At 38.6% G+C, this 21,831-nt stretch overlaps 2 protein-coding genes across 2 annotated transcripts; one reads left to right on the plus strand and one right to left on the minus strand.

Moving 5' to 3' along the window:
* The first annotated feature begins 919 nt into the window (after positions 1-919).
* LOC148739991 (cartilage intermediate layer protein 1-like) lies at positions 920-20,717 on the plus strand. Its single transcript, XM_088748040.1, has 10 exons — positions 920-1,121; positions 1,689-1,784; positions 1,930-2,067; positions 3,290-3,511; positions 4,093-4,266; positions 5,321-5,632; positions 6,920-7,025; positions 7,573-7,727; positions 8,612-10,643; positions 20,560-20,717. Exons 1-10 carry the CDS (start codon positions 932-934, stop codon positions 20,573-20,575), a joined length of 3,441 nt encoding a protein of 1,146 aa, XP_088604166.1. The 5' UTR covers positions 920-931; the 3' UTR covers positions 20,576-20,717.
* On the minus strand, positions 14,906-20,191 carry LOC111336396 (leucine-rich melanocyte differentiation-associated protein). The gene is made up of 6 exons (XM_088748037.1): positions 20,006-20,191; positions 18,156-18,256; positions 17,550-17,682; positions 17,011-17,144; positions 15,800-15,929; positions 14,906-15,503 (listed from the first exon to the last, which is right to left on the minus strand). The coding sequence occupies exons 1-6, from the start codon at positions 20,045-20,047 to the stop codon at positions 15,342-15,344; spliced, it is 702 nt and encodes a 233-aa protein (XP_088604163.1). The 5' UTR covers positions 20,048-20,191; the 3' UTR covers positions 14,906-15,341.
* Positions 20,718-21,831: the final 1,114 nt, after the last annotated feature.

Raw genomic sequence — 21,831 nt, forward strand, 5'->3', positions numbered from 1 at the left:
TTTGTGTTTGAGCTTTAACGTTATGCTAAGTTTATATCTGAAGAGCGTTCTGCATACTCGTAAGATCGACTTCATATGTTATGATTTATGGAGAGGGGTGGTAAATTTTAAGTGATTTGGTAAGATGGCAAGCACTTTTTACGTTTGTGGAATTTAAAAAAAATTCTGAGTGGCCTACAGAGAGGTTTGAGACTCTACCACATCCCACTCTGATCGGATGCGTAATTATCTGAGGTACAAAGAACTTGTCTGTGAGCCAGCTCGTGTTCCATTGGTGACAAGTCCTATATACTGCTAATTTCAGGGTCAGTCGAAAGCTTTCAGTTTGAATATTCTGGCATTGGAAGGATGAGGCATGTTAAGCTCTGACGTCGCAAAAAGAAAGATGCCGAAAACTTTTTTACAAGCTTAGGACAGAAAGAGTGGTCTAAGTTTGCTCATGACATCAGACTACGTTATGATGAAATTGAAACGTTCCCTTTTTCTTCAACGTAACTAGTTTCAAGAATGAACAATTTTTTTTTCTCGCACATATTACACAAACAACAGCTAATGGAAGCAATCAAAATCACATTGCTTTAGGAAGTTAATGTTTACGAGTCATGTTGACTTTGACTGCTTCAGCGTTAGCAGCTTTAGATTTTTTGGATGCACTTGAACTGTAAAGTGTTTTCAAGGTGACTTGGAGTTATTACTACGTGTCTTCAAGCAGCTTGCCTTTCTAATATCAGGCACCTATAAGAAAATTAAAATCGACCCAAAAGAGAATTTAAGTCAGTCAAATATCACGAAACTGTTTTCAGCGAGTATAAGAACAGAAGTTTTCCCGATACACTTCACTCGCTTGAGCTCCCGAATTTGACCAGATAATTAACTCCACTGATAATCATTATTCTTTATATCTCTTCCGCTTGAAGAAACACAGAAGGAAATGAAGCCAGCGGGGAACAGAAATCCGCAAAGGAATAAATATATTGTGACGGTTTCAAAATCGTCCAGTCCAGATAGGCGTTTGCTCAAAGCAATTCTGGTTGCTATTACTCTAGTAGTGGTGGGAGTCCTTCTTGGTACGTTGATTCCCATTTATATGAAAGCCAAAGGGAAAAATAAAAGCTCCAACGGTGAGTTATGTTATCTTTTCATTGCTAATATTCATTACAAAGAAATCCAATCTTCTTGCGGTCGGCTGTCTAATACGAAGGATCTTGGTGCAGCAATCATTTCGTTCCAGGTTAATTAACGTTAACTTGGGTGATTAATCGGCTTAAAGACCTTTTAGCACTGATACTCTGTAGCAGACTCTTTGATTTGCCATCTTGGATCTGCCCACTACCTTGAAAGATAACTTAATTCTCTTCTAAACTATGCGTGTGCGTCCTTTGTGTTACTGTTAAAAAATCCTTTGAAAGGACTTATCTCCAAATCCCAAGCTATCAAACAAACCAGTAATCAGCCAAATGGAAAGCATAAACAATAACATTTTTTAATTTGTTGTTGGTAAAAACCCAAAGTGTGATTGTTACTGTCAATTCAGCTTTAAGATACAAAAACAAAGGACAACTGATAGCAGAAATGGCTCAAACCTTTACTGATTACTAAGCTCACTAATTATTATTTATGGCCATATTCCACTTCTTCACAGTACAAAAAGAGAGAGTAATAAAAAAAATTCCAACTTTATTTCATAGAAAATATACAAGAGCAACCGAACGCTAAAAAATTAGACAGCAGAACTATATCCGAAGTTGTTGTTGGCTCAACAACTCGAACGACTATTTTCCAAGGTTAGTGTCATTGGTTTAGCGGTGCTAAATTTACGAAATTTTGAGGGTATAAGGCAAATTATTGTTCTGATATGACTATTATCATTATTTTTGTCCTTCTTTTTATCATCATCACTAACCATCATTACAATAATTTTGATTTTAGAGTCCATTTTCAACACTTTGGCATCGAAACAAGAAGGCTTCATTTCACCGACTATCGAAGGTTCTACTTCGGTTCACGAAGTGACGTCACAGGGTCGACCTTCCATGGCCAGTGATGCCACAGCAAAGAAGAAATCAGGTTTGTCTATTGAGTTTAGATAATCGTTGCCAAGTGATATAGTTTTACCATTATCTCCACAGTACTGAGCCAAGTTTTTAATACCTGAAACTGCTAGAGTTGTTCGATATCTCAAGTCTAGTAACCAGACCATAAATTTTTGCCCACAAGTCTAATCAGTTCGCGCAACAAAGATCCATAATTTTACTTTCGGTCAGAAATTACTTTCAAATCATGCCAGGGAGCGATTCCAGTAACCTCTCGTGGCCATATGGCATATGAATCAGCTGGAATTGACAACGAATTTGTTAATTAATTAATTAATTTATTAATTCTATAAATGAAAACTCCCGTGACTAAGGAGTAGGCTGTTCTACCGCTCGGTATAGTCACCATATAAAATTCTTTAGCTGAATCTCCTCGCAAAATTTGAACTTAAACATTGTTGTTGGTGGAAATTTTCTTTAAAAGATGCATTTTGCTTTCGTAGGGCATTTTCTTAAAAAAGCATCGACAAATTCAAGTGAATAGATATACTATTTTGTTCTTAAACAAGATGGCAGTATGTCGTGAGCTAGCTCAAGTGCCTCGAAATATGGCTCAAGTGCCTCGGAATATGGCAGAACGATTGCAGAGATTGAAATAATCGTTTGGTGTTGTCTTATCGAAGTATATACAGCTAAAACTAGTGCTATAATATCCGTTAAGGTAATTCATACTCAGTTAAGTTGACTTTTGCCTGGAACTCAATCTGCAACTTATGTTATTATTAATGAATACTATGTCTGCCATTATAGTTCGTGTCTTGTTTAAATTTCGCTGAGTGAGGAGATACAGGATGCCAAAGACCCGCCTCCTGGTTAGCTCAATTGGTAGAGCGCCGGACTGTTGTGCGGAAGACCGAGGGTTCAAGTCCCGGCCGGACCAACACTCAGGGCATTAAAAAAACTTAGGAGAATGTGCTACCTTCCATGATATCAAGAAATGGATAGATATTCTACTCTCCTCGGATAAGGACGAGTAAACCGTAGGCCCCGTCTCCTGCAGGGTTAAGGGTAGGAGACGTTAATTTCCCACCTACGAGATTACTGTTTGGTGGATGTCCTCCCCTGGGATGCGATGGGTGGGTATTACAGGGCCCGCAGTAACTGGCTACCCGCTGTTGCGGTTCCCCTGCCATACGCGGAGAAGGTAATAAATTAGAGTTCGAAGGATTGCGCTTTATATTCAAATTTCTTTGTAGCTGCCACCTCATCCCTGATATCGTCGAAGACAGTGCCTTCACCAAAAGCTACTTCGGCTGTCTCTGAGCAACTTCAGACATACTCACTATCAAGCATTGTGTCATTAAGCACAAATATAAAGAGAACGATTGTTTCTCCAATTATATCATCGATGAGCAAAGTACGCCCAATGAGCAGTGTGGCTGGTTTGACAGTTATCGCAAATCTTTTGCCCAACAAAGGTGAGAGTTGAAATTCTTTATTATTTTGAGTGAGGGAAACGATCGTGAAAATGCAAAGGGAGCCCATTTTTACTTGTGATTCCTGTTCAAGAACACACACGATTGAGAAATTAAGAGGCCCGGATCGATATTTGGTGAAGTACACCCACTCGTGAAAATATGAAATCAATATATATATATATATATATATATATATATATATATATATATCTGATTGATGATGATATACTTGCGTCAGTCACGCAAATAAAGTCCATTAGTTACGACATTGAAGTCTCTTACTTGTCTCACAACAACACGCAAAAAAATCCTTGTTGATCAGGTCACTCTTGCGCGTACATCTTTTGAAGTGAAATTGATGTTTTGTCTTGGTTCTTACATTCCCTTTTGACCTTCTCTCTCCGAAACTATCATAAGCTGTACAAAATGCGGCTGCGTCGAGAAAAAGACTCAATTTAAACTGAACTTACTTATTCCTGTGTTGATTAAGGATATGATTAACACTAATAACTTTGAATAACATTGAACTGTCATCCTTCTACCCATTCTCTGAGTGCGACCTAAAACTATATCAATTTCAGAATCTAAGTGGTCTCGATGGAGCTCGTGGAGTGATTGCACCAAAACATGTGGTATTGGTTCACGATATCGAAACAGAACATGTGTGGCCATTAATAAGGGGGCAGTCTTTGCTCCCATCTCCTGTGCTGGAAAATCCTCGCAGACTTGGTCATGTGCAGAATGGAACTGCCCAGGTAATTATGTCCTCTTAGAGTTTCGACATTATTTTGCTTAAAATTAAAGCTTGTCTAAATTTAAGATCAGGTCGGACAATTACTGACTGATTACCTTTAATGTAGATTGTGAAGATTTCCATACAAATTTTTCTTTAGGTGGCAGATCAACAGGGGGGAACACCGGTTGCTTCCTCAAAACGAAAATTTGGAAGCTAAGCCCCGCAACCTGCTATGCGGTGGGGAATCTATTACCAGGATCGTACAAAATTGACTAGACAATATTCAGTCTCGTGGTCTTTCTATCAATCGTATCATCAAGATCGCACTTTTTCTTCTCTACGTTTGATTTTATTTGCTTTATTTCGTTCTAACTCAGGGATGAAATAAAATGATGTTATTTGTTGGTGAAAAAATATGTTTTAAGCATTGTAAAAGATCGCAAAAGTAATTATTGGAAATTTGAGTGGGATTAGGTTTTGCTCGGTATACGATAATGTGCCCCTCCCTAGATTGCACCCTATAAACGCTTTACCGGTTCAGTGATTATGTAAAGATGTCAAACAAAACAAACAAAACTTAACAAACACTTGTTAGTTACCTTTCTACCAACTTCTTTTGACTAACTAAGAGTGTTTATTTAGGCTGGTAACAATTTACGCAAGTACTGAATACATAACAGCTCGGAGTATTCTAAAATATGGAATATTTATTAATTTTTGTTTCTTTTGTTTTGACATCTTCATATGAGGGCTGAGCCAGTGAAGCGTTGAAGAAGCCCCCTTCATGGCTCTCAAGCTAACGTTGACACGCAGCAATTAAAGAGAGAAGAAACATTTGATGCAGATTGATACTGAATGTCGCGTTTTTTACATTTTCTTATAAAAAGGCAACCACGTAGAGTGTAGGCTGTTATTTTTTGTTTTTCTTTGTCAACTTAGGTTTCTGTGCTTCTCTGCCTTTCGTTTTGGCCGAGGGCAATGTTCTTGACTTAAAAAAAAATAGAAGTGGGACGGTTTTCATTTTTGAGTTAATTCACAATTAAGAAATAATTTTCACCTCATAACTACTCTAGACTGTTCAAGAAACTGCACAACTGGAACACTGAATGCAGCCTGTGATGCATGTACATGTGATCATCACGTGCTTACTGGTCGGGTTTTGACGATAGACAACGCACCATTGTCTGAGGCAAACATATCATTGGCAGAGACACCGTATAATATTCTTGCAAAGACGAACACCAGTGGACACTTCATGACTCTGGGTATCTGCGCGGATAAGCAAGAGCTGTTACTTGAAAAACATGGGTTTGTCCCTGTGACGAAAAGAGCCAATGTCCTTACTCCCACGATAGCTTCTGTTATCGTGAAATTAGAGTTTGCAGGTAGGCGTCTAAGCCATCAATGTTTGATTTCATATACCTGGATTCTTTCCTTTCCTCATGCAGCCAGTCTCTTTATATAAAAAATAGTCTTCTCTTAGTTTAAGACTAGTTCATCTCACTATTCAAGGGTTCATCGCCCTCTTTGTGTGTTGTGGTCCTCCCCATTTCCTCCAACCTTTAGGTCTAGACCTAGACCGTTGGGTCTAGACCTCGGCCACGCGTACTTCTACCTGAAAAATCGACCTTTATGACTGAATAGAATGATTATGCAGGCTGATGGATATTACAGTCACTGATGAACTATATAACCATCTGACTGACTGATTCACAGAACAGTTAGCCTTATAATTACAATTAATTACAATTACAGATAATTACAATCATTATGGTAACCATCACTATGGTGACCGGATAGTGATAGTGATGGCGATGATGATAATGCAAGAGATTATAATCTCTTGGATAATGACGGTTATAAGAGTACCAATAACTAACTGACTAACAGACCTAAGTCTTACCTTCTGATTGACCAACCAGCATGCTGATAAAGCGTTTGAATCACAGACTTACTGAGACAAAGAGTTGCAGTCTTACTTACCCACTCTTGTTAGTGACCACCGACCTCAATACTTACTTACTCAACTGACCTCATTACTTACAGGATTACTGACTTGATGACGAACTAACGAATTGACTTACTGACCTACTGACTGACACAGTTGTAGATTAGCAGGCGGAATAGTTGACCAATTGAATATTTTACTTGTGGAGTTGTAAAATTTTCAACTTGCAGAATTACCGAGTAACTGACTCCTTTGTACTTTTCATTTAGAGTAGTATAGACTCACCAACAGTTACTGACCGACTAACGTACAAAAATACAGACTTACTGACGTACAGATTTTTAAACTTACCAACTTACAAACGGGCTTGCGAACGTAAAGACTTACCGAGGAGACTAATGAACTTGATAACAAACATGCCAGCAGACTTGCTGACTTATTGACCAAATGAGCTACTGACGCACTGAATAACTGGCTTAGACCTTTTACGACCTATGAAACTACTGGCTGACCGAAAGACTGATCAAATTAATGAGTGAATAGTTGAGGAGCTTATAGATATGGAGGGACTTGGTAGAGGAGTGAACACTTCTTTTAACAGAATTAGATAATTGAAAAAGAGTCGTTCGTATATGCGATAGTATTTAAAAATGCAGTCAAAAAATGAAAATTAGGACAGGAAGAAACGCAAAGTTTATTTTGCACGATATATCTTTTTATACAGTTCCACCATCTGTCACAGTTCATCCTAAGAGTAAAATGCGCATAGCTGGTCAAAGTGTTACATTTTGTTGTGATGGGGAAGGAAACCCTCCACCGGAAATAGAATGGTAAGCTAGTAACTTCCTTATAACTTGATTGTGAAATCTGTTTCATTTTGATCGGCTAATGATATATTCTTTTTACCTCGATAAATTGTTTTAACTTTTAATTTTTGGAATTATAGTTTGAGTTATTTTACCTTCAGGCGTCTAAAACAATTGCCTGTATATAACTGCTCCATGTTATTGAGAAAATTGAGTAGAGGTCCATACTTTTTTGTATCACCAAATATTTCTTTCTCTAACTTTTCGGTTACAAAGAGCAGGAGAAGTATGAATGCGTTACCTGTTAGCATAATTCCCATAAAGTAAGCTTAGTAGTGATCATGTATGGCTGTGTAAGACTCAATGCTCAGTATTCCCTTCATGTATGATGTATGGCGCACCCCTTGACAGTTATTTTGTGAGGAAATAAAGGAAAGCTGAGGTCAAAGTTCACCTTCGATACTTCTCCTACATATGATGAGCAATACTTCTCATACATATGAAGGAAAACAGTTTTAACCTTGATGAGATTTGGCGTAATACTAATATGCGACGCTCTTTTTATTTACAGGTTTAAAGAGAACAACGTCATCGACAAAGACTTGTACAATTACAACAACACTCTTGAAATAAGTGACGTCACTGGTTTAAATGGAAGTTTCCGTTGTCGGGTGATAAACCAGTTTGGCTCCGAATTTTCCAAAGTGGCGGAGTTGAAAGTCTTTGGTAAGGTTTCTTCGTCCATAATCAGCATGATAAATGTGCAAAACTAGAGAGATGCAGCTAATTATGATCGCGTTCATAACTGCAAATAAGCTTCCATCTCACCCGTATTGTATGAAATATTTCCAAAACGGTGCTTGTATCCACTAATAACGAAATGTTCCTAAGTTCGTGCATTTTCCTGAACTTATCATATATATATATACATATATATATATATATATATATCTATATATATATATATATATATATATATATATATATATGTTGTGGGAACTTGTAGTTTACTTGTCTTTTTCCTCCCACAATATATACTTCGCTCTACTTCTATGTATTGAGCACTGTTCTACGAAAATCAAGTCACACTTTATATATATATATATATATATGTAAAAATATATATGATAAATACAGGATATAGCTCTTTGGCATACAAAGCTCTGCTTTCATGCCCAAATTGAGCACTGTGGGGTTAGTCATTGCCGCTATTATTGCACATAGCTCACTAGGCTTTCCTAGTTTGAGCACTCTGGCATGGCTTAGACGATACCACAAATGTGGGATCGTTCGGGGTAATCATAACGGTTCTTCCCCATCCTAGCATCAGCACTGCACTGATGAGGCCCAGAAGGCCGAAACGGTACTGTTTGCAGTTATATATATATATATATATATATATATATATATATGCTGCCACTTCTTTCCAAGACTCCAGATAGATCAGAAAAATCCTTGAGTTAGATGCAAAAGCAGTAAGTCATCTTCATGAACGTTTCGTGAAAAATGGTGTAACATGTAGGACTTTAGGGTTTCAAATTGCTCTCCTTATTATGCATCTCGCGTTATGTACATGATGCATCGTAATGTTACAATCTTTTTGTTTTCAGCAAGATCAGAGGACTCATGCCCCTCAGCTCCCATTTCCAAGAACCAGACACTACCTCCTGGTTGCGTTTTAAACGGCACAAACACCACAGTCTTGGACGTGGGGGAATGTAAACGTGTTGCATGTGTTAAGGGAAATGACACCTTCAATTCTTCTTGTTCAGATTCCCAGTATTGCTGTGGGCCTCGCTCCTTTGATAGCGTTCTAGCAAAGTGTGGCTCCATCATGTCATTGACTCTTTCCAAAATAAGAACCTGCGGTTGTGGAAAATGTTTCGATGAACAAACAGTTATACAGGGCTTTACTGTTGGCCAGGAGGGTGAACCAGCAAAATTTGTGGATTTGCTCTTTAATGGTAAACAAGTCGAAAGAACCGACTTGAATGGAATGTTTTCATTTTCTGTTCCGCCAGATACAAAACGAGCAATAGTGACTTTTAAAGACCAAATTTTCAAAAAATTTCAAGAAGAAGACAAAACATTTATTTTAAATGAAGGACAGAAGGCAATGTATAAGGTTACACTTAGAGAAAAACCACAGCCTGTCATATTTAACGCGTCTGAACCACTGGATTTGCCGTTAGGAGGTGATTCTGATAGCTTTGCTGACCTTGAACTACCCGAAAATACTCTATTGACGGAGGACGGTTCTGTTTTCCAAGGAAATGCCAAGGCTTCACTTAGTGTTACTGATCCACGTAACCTCTCTGACATCCTCACAGCTCCTGGAGATTTTACCACCATGAGTGAAGACGGTGATGAAGAAATCCTTGAGACATATGGTATGATTAAGCTTAAGATGGAGGATGATAAAGGTAAACCCCTAGTTATGTCAAAGCCCATGAAAGTCTACCTAGATCCAGAAAAACTCAACTTGACCGTGTCTGAAGGTAATGCCTCCGCCAAACTTTACTGGCTTGACCGGAAGACAGGACGGTGGAGGGAGGCTGGTGATTTTTCTCTCGAAGATGGAAGCAAACGAAGACGAAAACGAACCAACAGAGTCTTTCTAGTAGGAACTGTGACACCGTCCATAGCTCAGGAATTTCTCAACTTTGATTGGCCAGAAATGAGAGTCGGCGTACGAGTAACGGTCAGTTCAGCAGAGGATAACGTCATCATAACGGCCATCCGTAAAGACAACAAGGGATACGTTCAGCGCATTACAAATCAAGGTGTAGTTTGCATGGCGATTTGGAAAGATAAGGACTACTACCTTCAAGCGGAAAAGGATTCCAAGTATTATGATCCTGATCAAGATATTGAAGATTACATAAAACACGTTCAAGGTGATATTGAATCAACTGAAGGTGATGGTGAGACTATTGGATTATTTAAGTTTCATAGTGCCCGGGTGGGTCAAACCGGGCCAATTTACTATGACGACTCCTGGAATTTTGGAAGTGAAATGCAGAAGTGTAAAATGTCCTTGAATGATCCAAACAGGCCGGAAAAGGGTGGACAATTTGTGTTTAAGCCACATAAAAACACCCTTCCGGAATACGCATTACTCAGTCCTCCTGATTACATTGATTGGATTTCGTCGGCCAGGGTCGATATTTGTTTTATCAAAGTTAAAATTACTGGCATTAATGCTTTGTTCATGGCCACTAGCTATGAAACAGATGCCCAAACTGTTTTCGGCTTTCACATCAGAATGTCAAAAAACGTTACCTCGGGCTCGGGCAGCGTTACTTGCCTCCAATTCAGGTGTCCGACAAGTGGAAATCGAGCCGTTGTTCTTTTGACTCCAATGACGTCGAGTGCTAAGTGCCAGTATGATAAAACGGCTCATGCTTTGAATGCTGTTCAGGGAGACGAAAGTTTGTGTCCTAAGGGAGCTCTGCCCACCGCTGCAGGCCAGGAAAAGTGGCTGTGCATTCCGTTTTCAAGCACGATGCTCGGGTATTCTACTTTCTCGCACTCTAGTAAGGAAAAAGGGGAGGCGCGATGCCTTAGAAATAACCAACTTTATAATGGACAAGATTTGTCAGAGATACATTCCGATGGGGCATCAGTGGAGTATACATGCAGGTATGTAAATCTATTTTTATCATTCTTTGTACATTCGATGGATTGATTCACTCATTCATTCATTCATTCATTCAACACGCCATTAATTCAGTGTTTAGAAAGTTCCGAAGATTTCACATTGCGAAGAGTCCTCTTTGCTCAGTTTAAGAGTTCGGCAAAAAATTATAGGTGTGACTATTGAAAAAAATCATTCTGAACAAAATGTTATGGACGCATTTGCTTTTACTACCCATTAAATACTCTTTACGGACGGCTCTCCATAAGTTGATGAAATTTGATATCAAAACGTAGTTCAGAGTAAACCTTATCGAATCGTGTCTGATGTATTGCAGAATCATGCCCTTGGTTGAAAAAATTGGCTTATATGGTATTTCATAGTTTCTGCTACTGTTTATTCGAGTGGGGAGTTTTCTTGCGATTGGTCTATTCAATCTTTTCTTTTGAACATATCTTAAACAGATTGGTTCTAAAGAAATAAATTTTCATTACTTGCATCATTTCGATTCGATGCACGAAAGTTCGACTCAGTTAGATAATTGTAACCATTATAACCAGCGGTATGTGGTGCTTATGTCATGGAAGATTTAACTGTGATAACTGAAATCATCTAATTGATGTCAATGTATTCACATAATTTCCGAGTAAAATTTGTAACAGCCTTATTCCGTTTATGTTCAAATTGTCAGTCTAGGGGTTGATGAGGAGGTTAAGGCAAAGGATCAACCAAAGATAAATTGAAGAACAACTATTATCTTTATAAATGAAATGTTTGGTTGCGAAGGGGATTTTTATGTTTTTCCCCTGGCAATCCGGCTAATGTTTAATTGTCTTGTGTTACTTGTTGCGTGACAGCATCCCGGGATGTGCCCAGAGGTCCCGGGGTTAAATCAATGCATGACCCTCTAAGTCGAAAGGTCGGTATTGCACAATCTGCTGCTATCGCGTCATTCTATTCTTTGACCCGCTGGGAAAGGAGTGTTTTATATATGTAGACGAGACAAAGGGGAGAAACATAGATTGTTTACACAAAGATGAACTACGATATTTTATTTTTTTGCCTGAACTCAAACATTTTTGATGTGATACCTAAAATTGACTGTTTGCCTTCATTCTACAGTTAAACCATGACGTGAGTTTTTTGAGGGAAATTCGACGTGGACTTGACATTTTACAGAAGACTGACATCATTATCGTATTACTTTTCACTACGAAAGGAAGTTCGTCCTCTCCTTTTAGCGATCCTCCTCTCACAGTGAAAATTTTTTTACAACTGATAGTAAAAGTGACGTAGCAGGTGGACATGGCTAGCACACCTCATTTGCGTAATCTTTCCATTAACTTTAACCAGATTATTTTGCTTCCGTCAAGTTAATACTCTGTTTCTAGTTACTTTACGTATTTAGCTCTGAGCAGTTGGCCATTTTAAGATAAATAGCTATTTCATATTTATATAAATATCTGTCAAATACGTTTCTTCGCAAAGTATATAATTCGTTACCAATAAAGTGAATCAGGTTTCACCAATAATTAACAGAGGTGCATTGCATCCTTTGCAAAATTGCGATAGCTTCTTAACACTTGTTGTCCTGATGTTCGTTCCGATGAATCATTTTAAGACGATAGTTGTTGAACAAAACTATGTAGTATGGTCAGCTGGAAACGATCCAAAAGCAAAATCAAATCAAATCATAATCATCCTTTTAGATTTGTATCTGATGGATTAAATTTGCAAACTTAATCTGCCAGAGCTGGAATGCGAAGAAACTAGCTCAGAGAACTTTACCAGTTGTATCCTCGGAAAGGTAAATGTAGGAAATTTTGTCTTAAATTTTCAAAAAATTCCTAAGGATTTTCCTAAAACAACGAGTAATCGTGCGATGTAATGATCCGTATATCATCCCATGGGCCTTTAGGTTGCCTGACGATAGTTATAAGAGCACAGTTAGAACTTACAACTGGCCCAGTGATGGAGATAAATGTTATGTTAAAATAACAGTCACCGGGAGGAGATCAGTGTTCAAAGCCGAAAGTTACACAGCAAACAAGAAAGACCTCTATGGTTACAGTACTGACATAACAAGAGCGACTTTGGATAATCAAACAGCATCGGCCACTTGCCTTGAATATAGATGTAGCGATGTAATGAATAATGGATCTTTAATTAACAACACGTATATTGCAATCAGGCCAGTTTCGGATGGTTGCCAATTTGTGAAATTGGGACATGACTTGGATCGTTATCAGAGCCAATGCCCATATTCTCTGCCCCCTCAACAAGGAGTGGCTCGTTCCATATGTGACGTACCACTGCCATCCTTTGTACTTCCTGTCCCGGGTTTATATAACAGCCAGTACTTTCCATGGGGTACCACAGAGAGTAGTTGCAAAACTGGAGACCCAAGGTTAGGGTTCCTATTCTCTGGTACGTTTTCTTCAGGCTTTGCTTTACATTACGATTGTACATGAACTAATAAGCGCAGTGTAGGCCAACTAAAATATAGGAAAAAAAAACATCCTGGTATTTTCATGTCGCTCTTTCAGCAAAGAAGAAGTAACGTTATTACTTTAATTTTTCTTTACTGATGTAGAAAAATTCGTTTATCTAAGCTGATTACAAAGTCCTTAGGGGGCCGGTCATTATTTGTCACCTGGGGTTGATTGTGTCACTATTCAATTTACCTAATCCCCCCATAAGGCTCTGAAATATCCTTATAATCCCCCTCAAATGCATGTAATCGACAGTCAATTTTCATTAGTGCCCCCTCTTTACTCTGTCAGCGAAGACTGATGCCCCCTTCCGTTCCCCCTAAAAAAACTAGTGACCCCCCTTAAAATCCCCCAAAACAGCACCAGGTGATAAATATTGACTGGTTCCTAAGTTGTTCACTTTATATGAAACTCAGAGGTTCCTGAAGGGTAGGGGAGTGTAGAAATCCTGTCGTTACATCTTCGGGTGCTAGACACAAGCTCTTTTTATCTTGGGTCCTTCTAGGTGTGGACATTTTCATCAATTTCTATTTTAATTTTTAGTTCCCTTTAGGGGCCTCTTTTCAAATAGAGATTTTATAGGTACAAAGTCGATAAAAACTTTGCTCAGTAGCCATATGACTGCTTTTAAGGTTAGCTCAAGTACGCTTGGCGTTACTCATTCTTATCCGGATATTATTTGATTGTCAGGGCTTAAAGATAGTAGCGACACGGTACCTGCGCAGTCAGAGCGCTTTTCCATTGAGTGTTGTAAGACCAAACCAGAGTGGGTAAAATCAACAAGCAATCAGATACATGGAAAGTATCCGCTGCAAACTCAAAAGAGAAAAGTGCAGACTGCCTGGAGCATGGGATAGCGCGCTTCAGCTAACTCGTGTTTGGATTTTGTTTTGCATCGGATTGATTTTTAGGATGGCGTGAGTTTATAGGTCAATCGATGAGCGCATGCACAGTTAAGGTAAATCTATAAAATCTCGAATTACCTGCGAAATTTCGTTAAAAATTGCTCTGCATCAAGCCCAGATTTCTGAGTGCATAATGCATCGATCAATTCGTTCTTCAACATCCCCCCCGGGCAACCCACTAGCATTTGACTGTTGCCGGCCCAGCCCGGGGATGGCGAATCTGAACCTTACCTGGCTGGGGTAGGGAATTTGAACTCGTTGCCTGCGGATGGATGTTGAAGCCTCGAATCGATTGACGCTTAAGTGATATTCAACTATTGACTTTATGTTACATTTCCTCGACTTATTTAAGAGAGATGATCTTGCGAATGTTTGTTATTGCATTTAGTTATATACATATTGTTTAATCAGCTGTGTCCTTAATTTCTGAACAAAACAGCTTCGGTAACAAGTTATTTTTGTTATGTTAAACTTTTTTTTCTTAGACAACAAGCGCTATACAATGCTGTTGATAGCCTAAGTTTATCATTAACAGACATGAACGAACGAGAAATGCCTCATTTATTTAACTTATGTTACGTGGACTGATCCTTGCTGCTCAGTGTATACTGTGGCTAAGCATTACCGCTGTAGTTTGCTTTTTTTTTGTTTAACGCATTGAACAACAGTTTTTTTTAAGAAAATAATACTAGAAATAGCATATGACAAGCATAAACTGTCCGAGTGTAGTAATCAAAAATAAAAATGGATTTTGCATTAGGTCATCTGAATCTTAAACTGTGACAGGTCAAATCAAGAAGACAGTACACAGGGAGCGAGGGAGGGGAAGGCGAAGGGTGGGGAGAGACGGGAGATAAAAACAATACTGCCTTTTCATTTTCAGTAATAAGGTTTTATTGATCTTTACACATTCTTTCTGTTATAATATTTCCCACTCTACTTTATCCAATAGGTTTTAAATGATTTATTGATTTATTGCTCCTCGACAGGCTGAGTAGGAAGATACGACAAACCAGCAACAATTTAAAGCACAACGAAACTATCAACGCGTGTTCTGTTTTAGGGCTAACAGTTTACCCCGTTGAGACCCTCCTGTTGGAACCCAGAGGCAAAATAACTACCTTCAAAATAACTAACCTCGTTTGCTCGGTCCCTGATGTTGATTACGGAACCTTGTTTCCTTTTCTGCTCTGATCCATGGCCCAAGCGCGAACGCGCGGGCTACAGATACGAGCGAAAATCTCGGTCCGCATCTCACGGTACGAGGTCTTAAATTACAATGAAAATTGTAGAACACTTTCCAGGTTCAAAGCTGAGCATTCTTAATAAATCTATTGCCTTCAGAGTTCTTCCCAGAGTAATTGTACCGAATTCGTCCGAACGTTCCCCTGTGTTTACCTGGAGCCTTTGTAGCACTGGGCAGCGGAGTGAATCTTGATATTTCCACGCTTTCTTGCATTTGAGCTTTCTGTCAATCAAGAAAATCATAACGCAATGAAATTGGTTTTAACAGCTACAGAACACGTTCTAGTGAATAAAGGCTGATAGTTTGTAAAAGAAACTGTTTGGGGCTGCGTCGGTGGGGGTAACGAAATAATTTGGATATATCAACAAAGTTGAAATGGTAAATTGGTCACCGTAACGATTGCAAAAGCTGACGTTTCGAGCGTTAGCCCTTCGTCGGAGCGAAGGACTAAGGTTTGGGGTTTAGTTTTTCTCAAGTGGAGACAACGCGAATCAATGTTGCAATTTTCTGCAACCTACCAGGTCGGTTACTGAAGGGGCAACGATCTTCATATAAGCACCAACTCTCTGTGCCTCTCTCTTCTCTGCTTTTTGAACAGGCCTGGAATCGAGGAATTTTAGGTTTGGCAGCCGGTGAAGTACATAGTATCTGAAGGATAAAGTAGAGATAAAAGATAATTCATGTCGTACAAGTCATATAATCATTATTAACGGCATCATATATTCTAATGTTAGCATTGTGGTCATGTTATCGTTATCGTTGTTGATATCATCATTACCATCATCATCAAGGGCAACACTGTTTTCATCGTCGTCGTTATCATTTGCGTCATTAAGATCACAATCATCAGCGCTATCATCATCACCGTTAACAATGATGACAACACTGAGATACAATAAATATATGAAGTTCATATATTTTGAACTGCGGTATTAAATACGTATGATGCACGATCCTTCGCAGTAGAGAGGGCTATTTATGCAATAGCGAAAATCAGACCTGAAAAAAATCAGGGCTGTACGGGGCCCGAACCACTGAACCAAGCTCCCAGTTGGCTTGTTAGTTCAATTGGTAGAGCGCTGCACTAGTATCGCAGAGGTCAGTGGTTCGAGTCCCGTACAAGCCTGATTTTTTTCAGGTCTGATTTTCGCTATTGCATAAATAGCGCTATCTACTGCGAGGATCGTGCATCATACGGATGACAACACTGGAACATAACAGGTTACACTGAGATGGATAAACCCCCCTCAAAATTGACAAAGAGCCAAATCAGAAAACCTTAATTACTCGATAACCTGAAAATCATTTTGCGCGAGAGTTGTTATCTTTCAGAATGAAAATTACATCGACATCAAAGTCTTTGCACTGAAAGAGAGAGATCTCGAACACCCGGGCATCTTGGAATAACACTCAGATAGTTTTTTCACATTATAAGGATGATAAAACATTTCTCAATAGATCTATGGAAATATATGCTAAAAATTGCCAAAAAGTTGCAGAGAAATCATAAGCAAGGTTGCTGAAGTTTCAAAACATTTTCGAGAAACTCGTTCTTAACCCAACCTCGTAAAAATGGAAATGCAGCCGCAGTAGCCCGTAATGAAATAGGGAAAAGATTAATTAAAAAGATAAAATGAAAGGGATTAAGAAAGTTCAATAAAAATGAAATTGAAGCCAGATGTTAAACGATGGCAAAATAAGAAATTCAAGTTAAGTAAAAAGTAATCACCTGTATCGTTGATAATCTTCTTCGTCTCTGTATGAAAATGACAGTTCATTTGGACAGGCCTGGTTACTTAGCAGGCTGAGATATTTCAGAGAGGGTAAATTCTTAGAAACTTTGTCCAAGAATACGTCTAGATTGGATATGTATTAAAAGTTAAGGATCAAACAAAAAAAAGTGAAAAGAGAACTCCTTGAAAAACAAAAAATTGATAAAAACGGTTTATATTACCCTCTGATGTTTTGTTATCTTGCATGGCCGACAGGGTCACGTGACACGAACACGTAAAGGCCTTTCGCTCGAGTTATGACCAAATACATCAGTATCATCTTCACGTCTCTAAATCAAATTTGTGCAAGCGGGTTTAAAATGGACAACACTTAATTCCATTTGAGTTAGTTTTGAATTCAGCAAAATGCGTTGAAACTCACTCGTCTTTTGTCAAACTTGGACAAGTGGGAAGGATGCAAGTTATAAGAGCTCGAACGACATAGGCGTGGCAAGTTACTGGGCAGGCCTATCCCAGGTAGAAGAAAAAATGGAAAGGATATATTGTTTTTGTTTAAAGTTAGAGTGTGTAAATTGGCCATTACGGGAATTTCCACATCATCTCCCAGCTGGTTGTTGTCAAGAATAAGTTCCTCCAGATTTTCGAAACAGTACAAGCCATTCAACGATCTGTAAATGAATAAATATATATATATATGAATATTTTAAAATACAAGAAATTAAAATAAGATTCTGATTGGTAACAAAAGGTCAACTTTGTGTTGGGGAACTTTCTTTTTTGGCCACAATGTGTTTGTTTCGTTAAAAAGGGCCGGGTCTCCCCAGGGACGGCATAGAATCCCGGGCATAGAATTCCAGCTGAAGTTCCTTGTCGAACCATCTCCCAGATCTTCTCGGTCAGCGCATCTCGGTAACGAGACCAAGAGGAGAGACTAAGCTTATGTTACTTATGACTACTCTGATTATGAGTACCGCTGGATGTCACCACCCATTGAGAATTTCGGGCGCTGTGCAAATGCTATGGATATGTAGCAGAGAATGGAAAAACGTGGGAGATAAGGCGGGGTGGAGAGGTTGAATTAATTTTATTCAGAACGGCAACAAAAACAACGTTTGTTTTGTTTTTGTTTTTTTTTTTTTACCTTAATTCGTTAGAGCTTAGGTCCAAGATCTTGGCTACTTTTCCATATTTTTTCCCAATAGTCTCTGGTATGTTCTTTGCTTCCCGACAAACCAGCGACAACTGACCAAAACAAAAGGATAATACTATCAGATTTATCTGAAAATTGACTTCTGCCACTGGAATTATATGTTAAAAATACCAACCGGCATCTGTTAAGTTCAACTTAATCAGTTCTATCTTTTGGTGAAGTAAAATAGAAGGGACTATGAACTGAACACAAGCTAACTTGAATCAAGTTACATAACGAAATTTTGTTTTTCATACCTTGGTCACGTAAAACATTTTGACTTAAAATCGAGTCTTTCTGAGGACTCATATTACAACTGACTTACTGTAATTTTTAACATTTAAACAATTCAACTTCTGATCCACACAGTGTGATAAATAATGGTAACTGAACTGAGTGGAGTGCAATTTGGGCTGAAATCATACGTATGATTTCAAAGTCGAACTCGCGCTGCGCGCTCGTTCGATTTGAAATCACAAGTATGATTTCAGACCAAAATTGCACCACACGAGGTTCAATTACCACTTTATTACATTCATTTTGAATTCGCCCAAATACAGGACTTGGTCAATTCAAATATTTTACTGATGCAGTACTGAGCCGGTTTTAATTTTAAATAAAAAGCGGAACCGCAAAAGGCTTTTACATCTTATTTTGTATGCAAAACAGAAAAACATCGACTTTGAGTCATCTGTCAAAAACTCAGTCAAGGGTAAAATGTGCGATTTAGAGCAAAAAATGGTGCGATTTGGGAATAATTCGCACCAATTAGAGCAAATCAGATTACAGGGACCACCAGTGATTTCAAAATGGATGAAATAAAACCGCAAACTGTTTTTATTAAAGTTGAATTCAATGAGGGTCTCAGTGTGGTCAACCATTAGCCGTAAAACGGCGCAAAAATTTAGCTATTAGGCGTAAACTTTGACATACTTTAACCGATAGTCGTACAAAAACTTAACGTAAAAAAAAATTCCGGTGACAACAATGGAATATATAATATGAACTGTTAGCCGTAAAATGGCCAAAATTTTAACCGTTAGCTGCAAAACCCATTACCCCATTGGGCCCTTGAATTCTCTATTGGCAAGTTCCGGGAGGGGAGGGTCTATCACCCGTGGGGTTTTTTTTCACTAATTGTTTGCACCCAATTTTCTTCAAACGACAGTATCGCATATGACTTCTCAACTTCACTTGTCTTGAAATATTTCTTAGCTTATTCATCATCTAATTTAAAAACAAAAAAATGATTAAATAGATAAATGAATGGCTACGTACATAGATAAAGAATAAAAAGAATCTGTCTTTTTTTTTTTTCCTGAATCACAGTTAACCCCCCTACACATCGAAGAAGTTCCTGGTTTCGCCCCTATTACAAGAAACTTCTGGAAAAATATGCTGTATTCTATAAGCGCTAAACCCGTGCATGGAAATAAATTTTTGTCCCAGCTTTAGAGATTGAAATTGCGCCGGTCTCAGAGTCCACAGAAAGTGTCGGCTGTTATCGAATGCGAATCCTCAAGTAGTGAAAATCAAACACATTACAGTAAACAGAAAGAGGGTTTTCAGACTGTTGCACTGAAATCAAATTTGAACTATTTACATTATTCGAAGATGTGATACAGAAAACTGCACACATTGAATCGAATTCAACTTTAAAAATTAAAATATGAAATAGGGCCAATTTAAGTTCAAACAATCTGAGACATCATGTGACAGAAAGATGATTCGGAACGGCAAATTGAACAAACTCGACATGAAACACAGAGCGCAAAAAGGCGAGACAGTACATTTCTTCTTACCTGGATATCACTAATTATAAAACTTGCGTCCAAATTTTCCATTGTTCTGTTCGAAAAATAGGAAAAAAGTTTTTTTCAGGATTAATTCTTGGGTTGACCCTGTCTTGATGAACGTGCGGAATCCATTCAACATCTAAAGGTTGGCTTGTAACGCGGTGCCAAGTCTGTCCTATCTTTAGTAAAACTGCGCGTCTAATTTAGTCTTGTTACTGTCAGAAGGAAGTCACGCGTTCCGCGTGAATCACACACCACTCACTCCACGAACATGCTCCACATCAATCATTTTTCGACCCGCCAAGAATGAATCGCTCTTTTGGCCCTTTGGAAAACTCGCCACAGGGCATGATAAGCACATGACTTTCGAAGATTTATTTTATCGTATCACTGCAGTATTTAGCGTCATATACAGAGCATCTGTTTTAAGTTTGATCAACAGTGATCTAAATAGATATTACAGAGGAAGTTGTCATAAAATTGACCTTCCTTTCTTCGTAATTAAGTTTGATAGACGGGAGTCATTAAGTTAACCATATTTTGTCTTTCTCTTTGGTTAGTCCATCTCAGCTGTGAACAGAACTCACGTCACGCCTTCACCAACATCATAGGCCATCTAAGGAGAACTCACTAGCTCAGAGGAAGGTCATCTGACTGCACCGGAAACCTGGATTTCCCCTTTTATCTAACTCTCAAAGAAAATAAAGATTTCTAAATAGATGCGTATGATCTCTTTCCCTACCCTCGATGACACTTATGTTCAAGTACCGAACTGTTCAGAGTAATAAAATCAACTATTTGGCACATTTTCACATTTCATATATGATTTTCGTGACACCGTGATTTAAATATAGGGAGACAAACCCTCACACATTTTTTTTTGGTGTTATTTGTGTTAAAATTCTCCATCTGGCTCACCCATACTATTTCCTTTTCAATCTTTTCCTTGTTTGGCATTTTTGGGATCGGCCCCTGACTTAAAAGACGATTATTTTTTTAAGAAATTGTTCTTTTCAACCCTACGATTTCCAAGAGTGACCAAGAATGAGTTTCTCCTCACGTCGACAATACATTCTCAATTAAGCAGAAAGGTCATGAGAAGTTAAAAAGTAATCAACTGTATCAACTGGCGGGATATTGTTCAATGGACCACCAGAATAAGTAAAGCAATGGTGAATCTAGATCTTGGCAGTGAAAGGGTGAGAGACGGTTGTCTATGACAGGAAAAATGGCTCGATGCATTTGATAAAATCGGTGAAGTCATGGAGATGGTTGTCGCAACTTTACATGCAAGCTTTACACGTTATTCTTCGGCAGTGGAGTGCCACGTTTTAGTCATATCCAGCATGACAACACACATGATTCATTACGCATTAGCTTGGACAATGTTAAATGCGCAATAAGTACACACTAAGCACCTTATCGATCACAAGACACCGGTACGCATGTCTGTTGGTTACATAATTAAGAGTGCTGAGTGTGGTTACGCGTGATTATCCGAGCGTTGAAAAACACATGCATTTTTATTTCTACTGCACTGCTCTACAGTCACTCCGATTGTCCAACGAACATGTAGCCTTTCTGCCAGCTTTTCACTAGCTCTTTACCGAAGACCTTTCCAAAAAGATCTTTATGGAGACTTAACTTGTGTCGGAAAATCTTTTGAAAGAGGAGCTCTTCGAAGACGCTTACGACACTGTTCTTTGTACCTTTTGGCGAGATAGCATAGTTCCATATCGCATGCAAGCCAAAGGATGTAGTGAAGCCTAATTTTCTGATGATCGCGGTAGGAGTGTGTATGAAAACAAGAAGGGCTGGTTATCTAATTGATC

The sequence above is a fragment of the Stylophora pistillata genome, chromosome 2 (genome assembly GCF_964205215.1).
Source record: "Stylophora pistillata chromosome 2, jaStyPist1.2, whole genome shotgun sequence".
NCBI lineage: Eukaryota > Metazoa > Cnidaria > Anthozoa > Scleractinia > Pocilloporidae > Stylophora > Stylophora pistillata.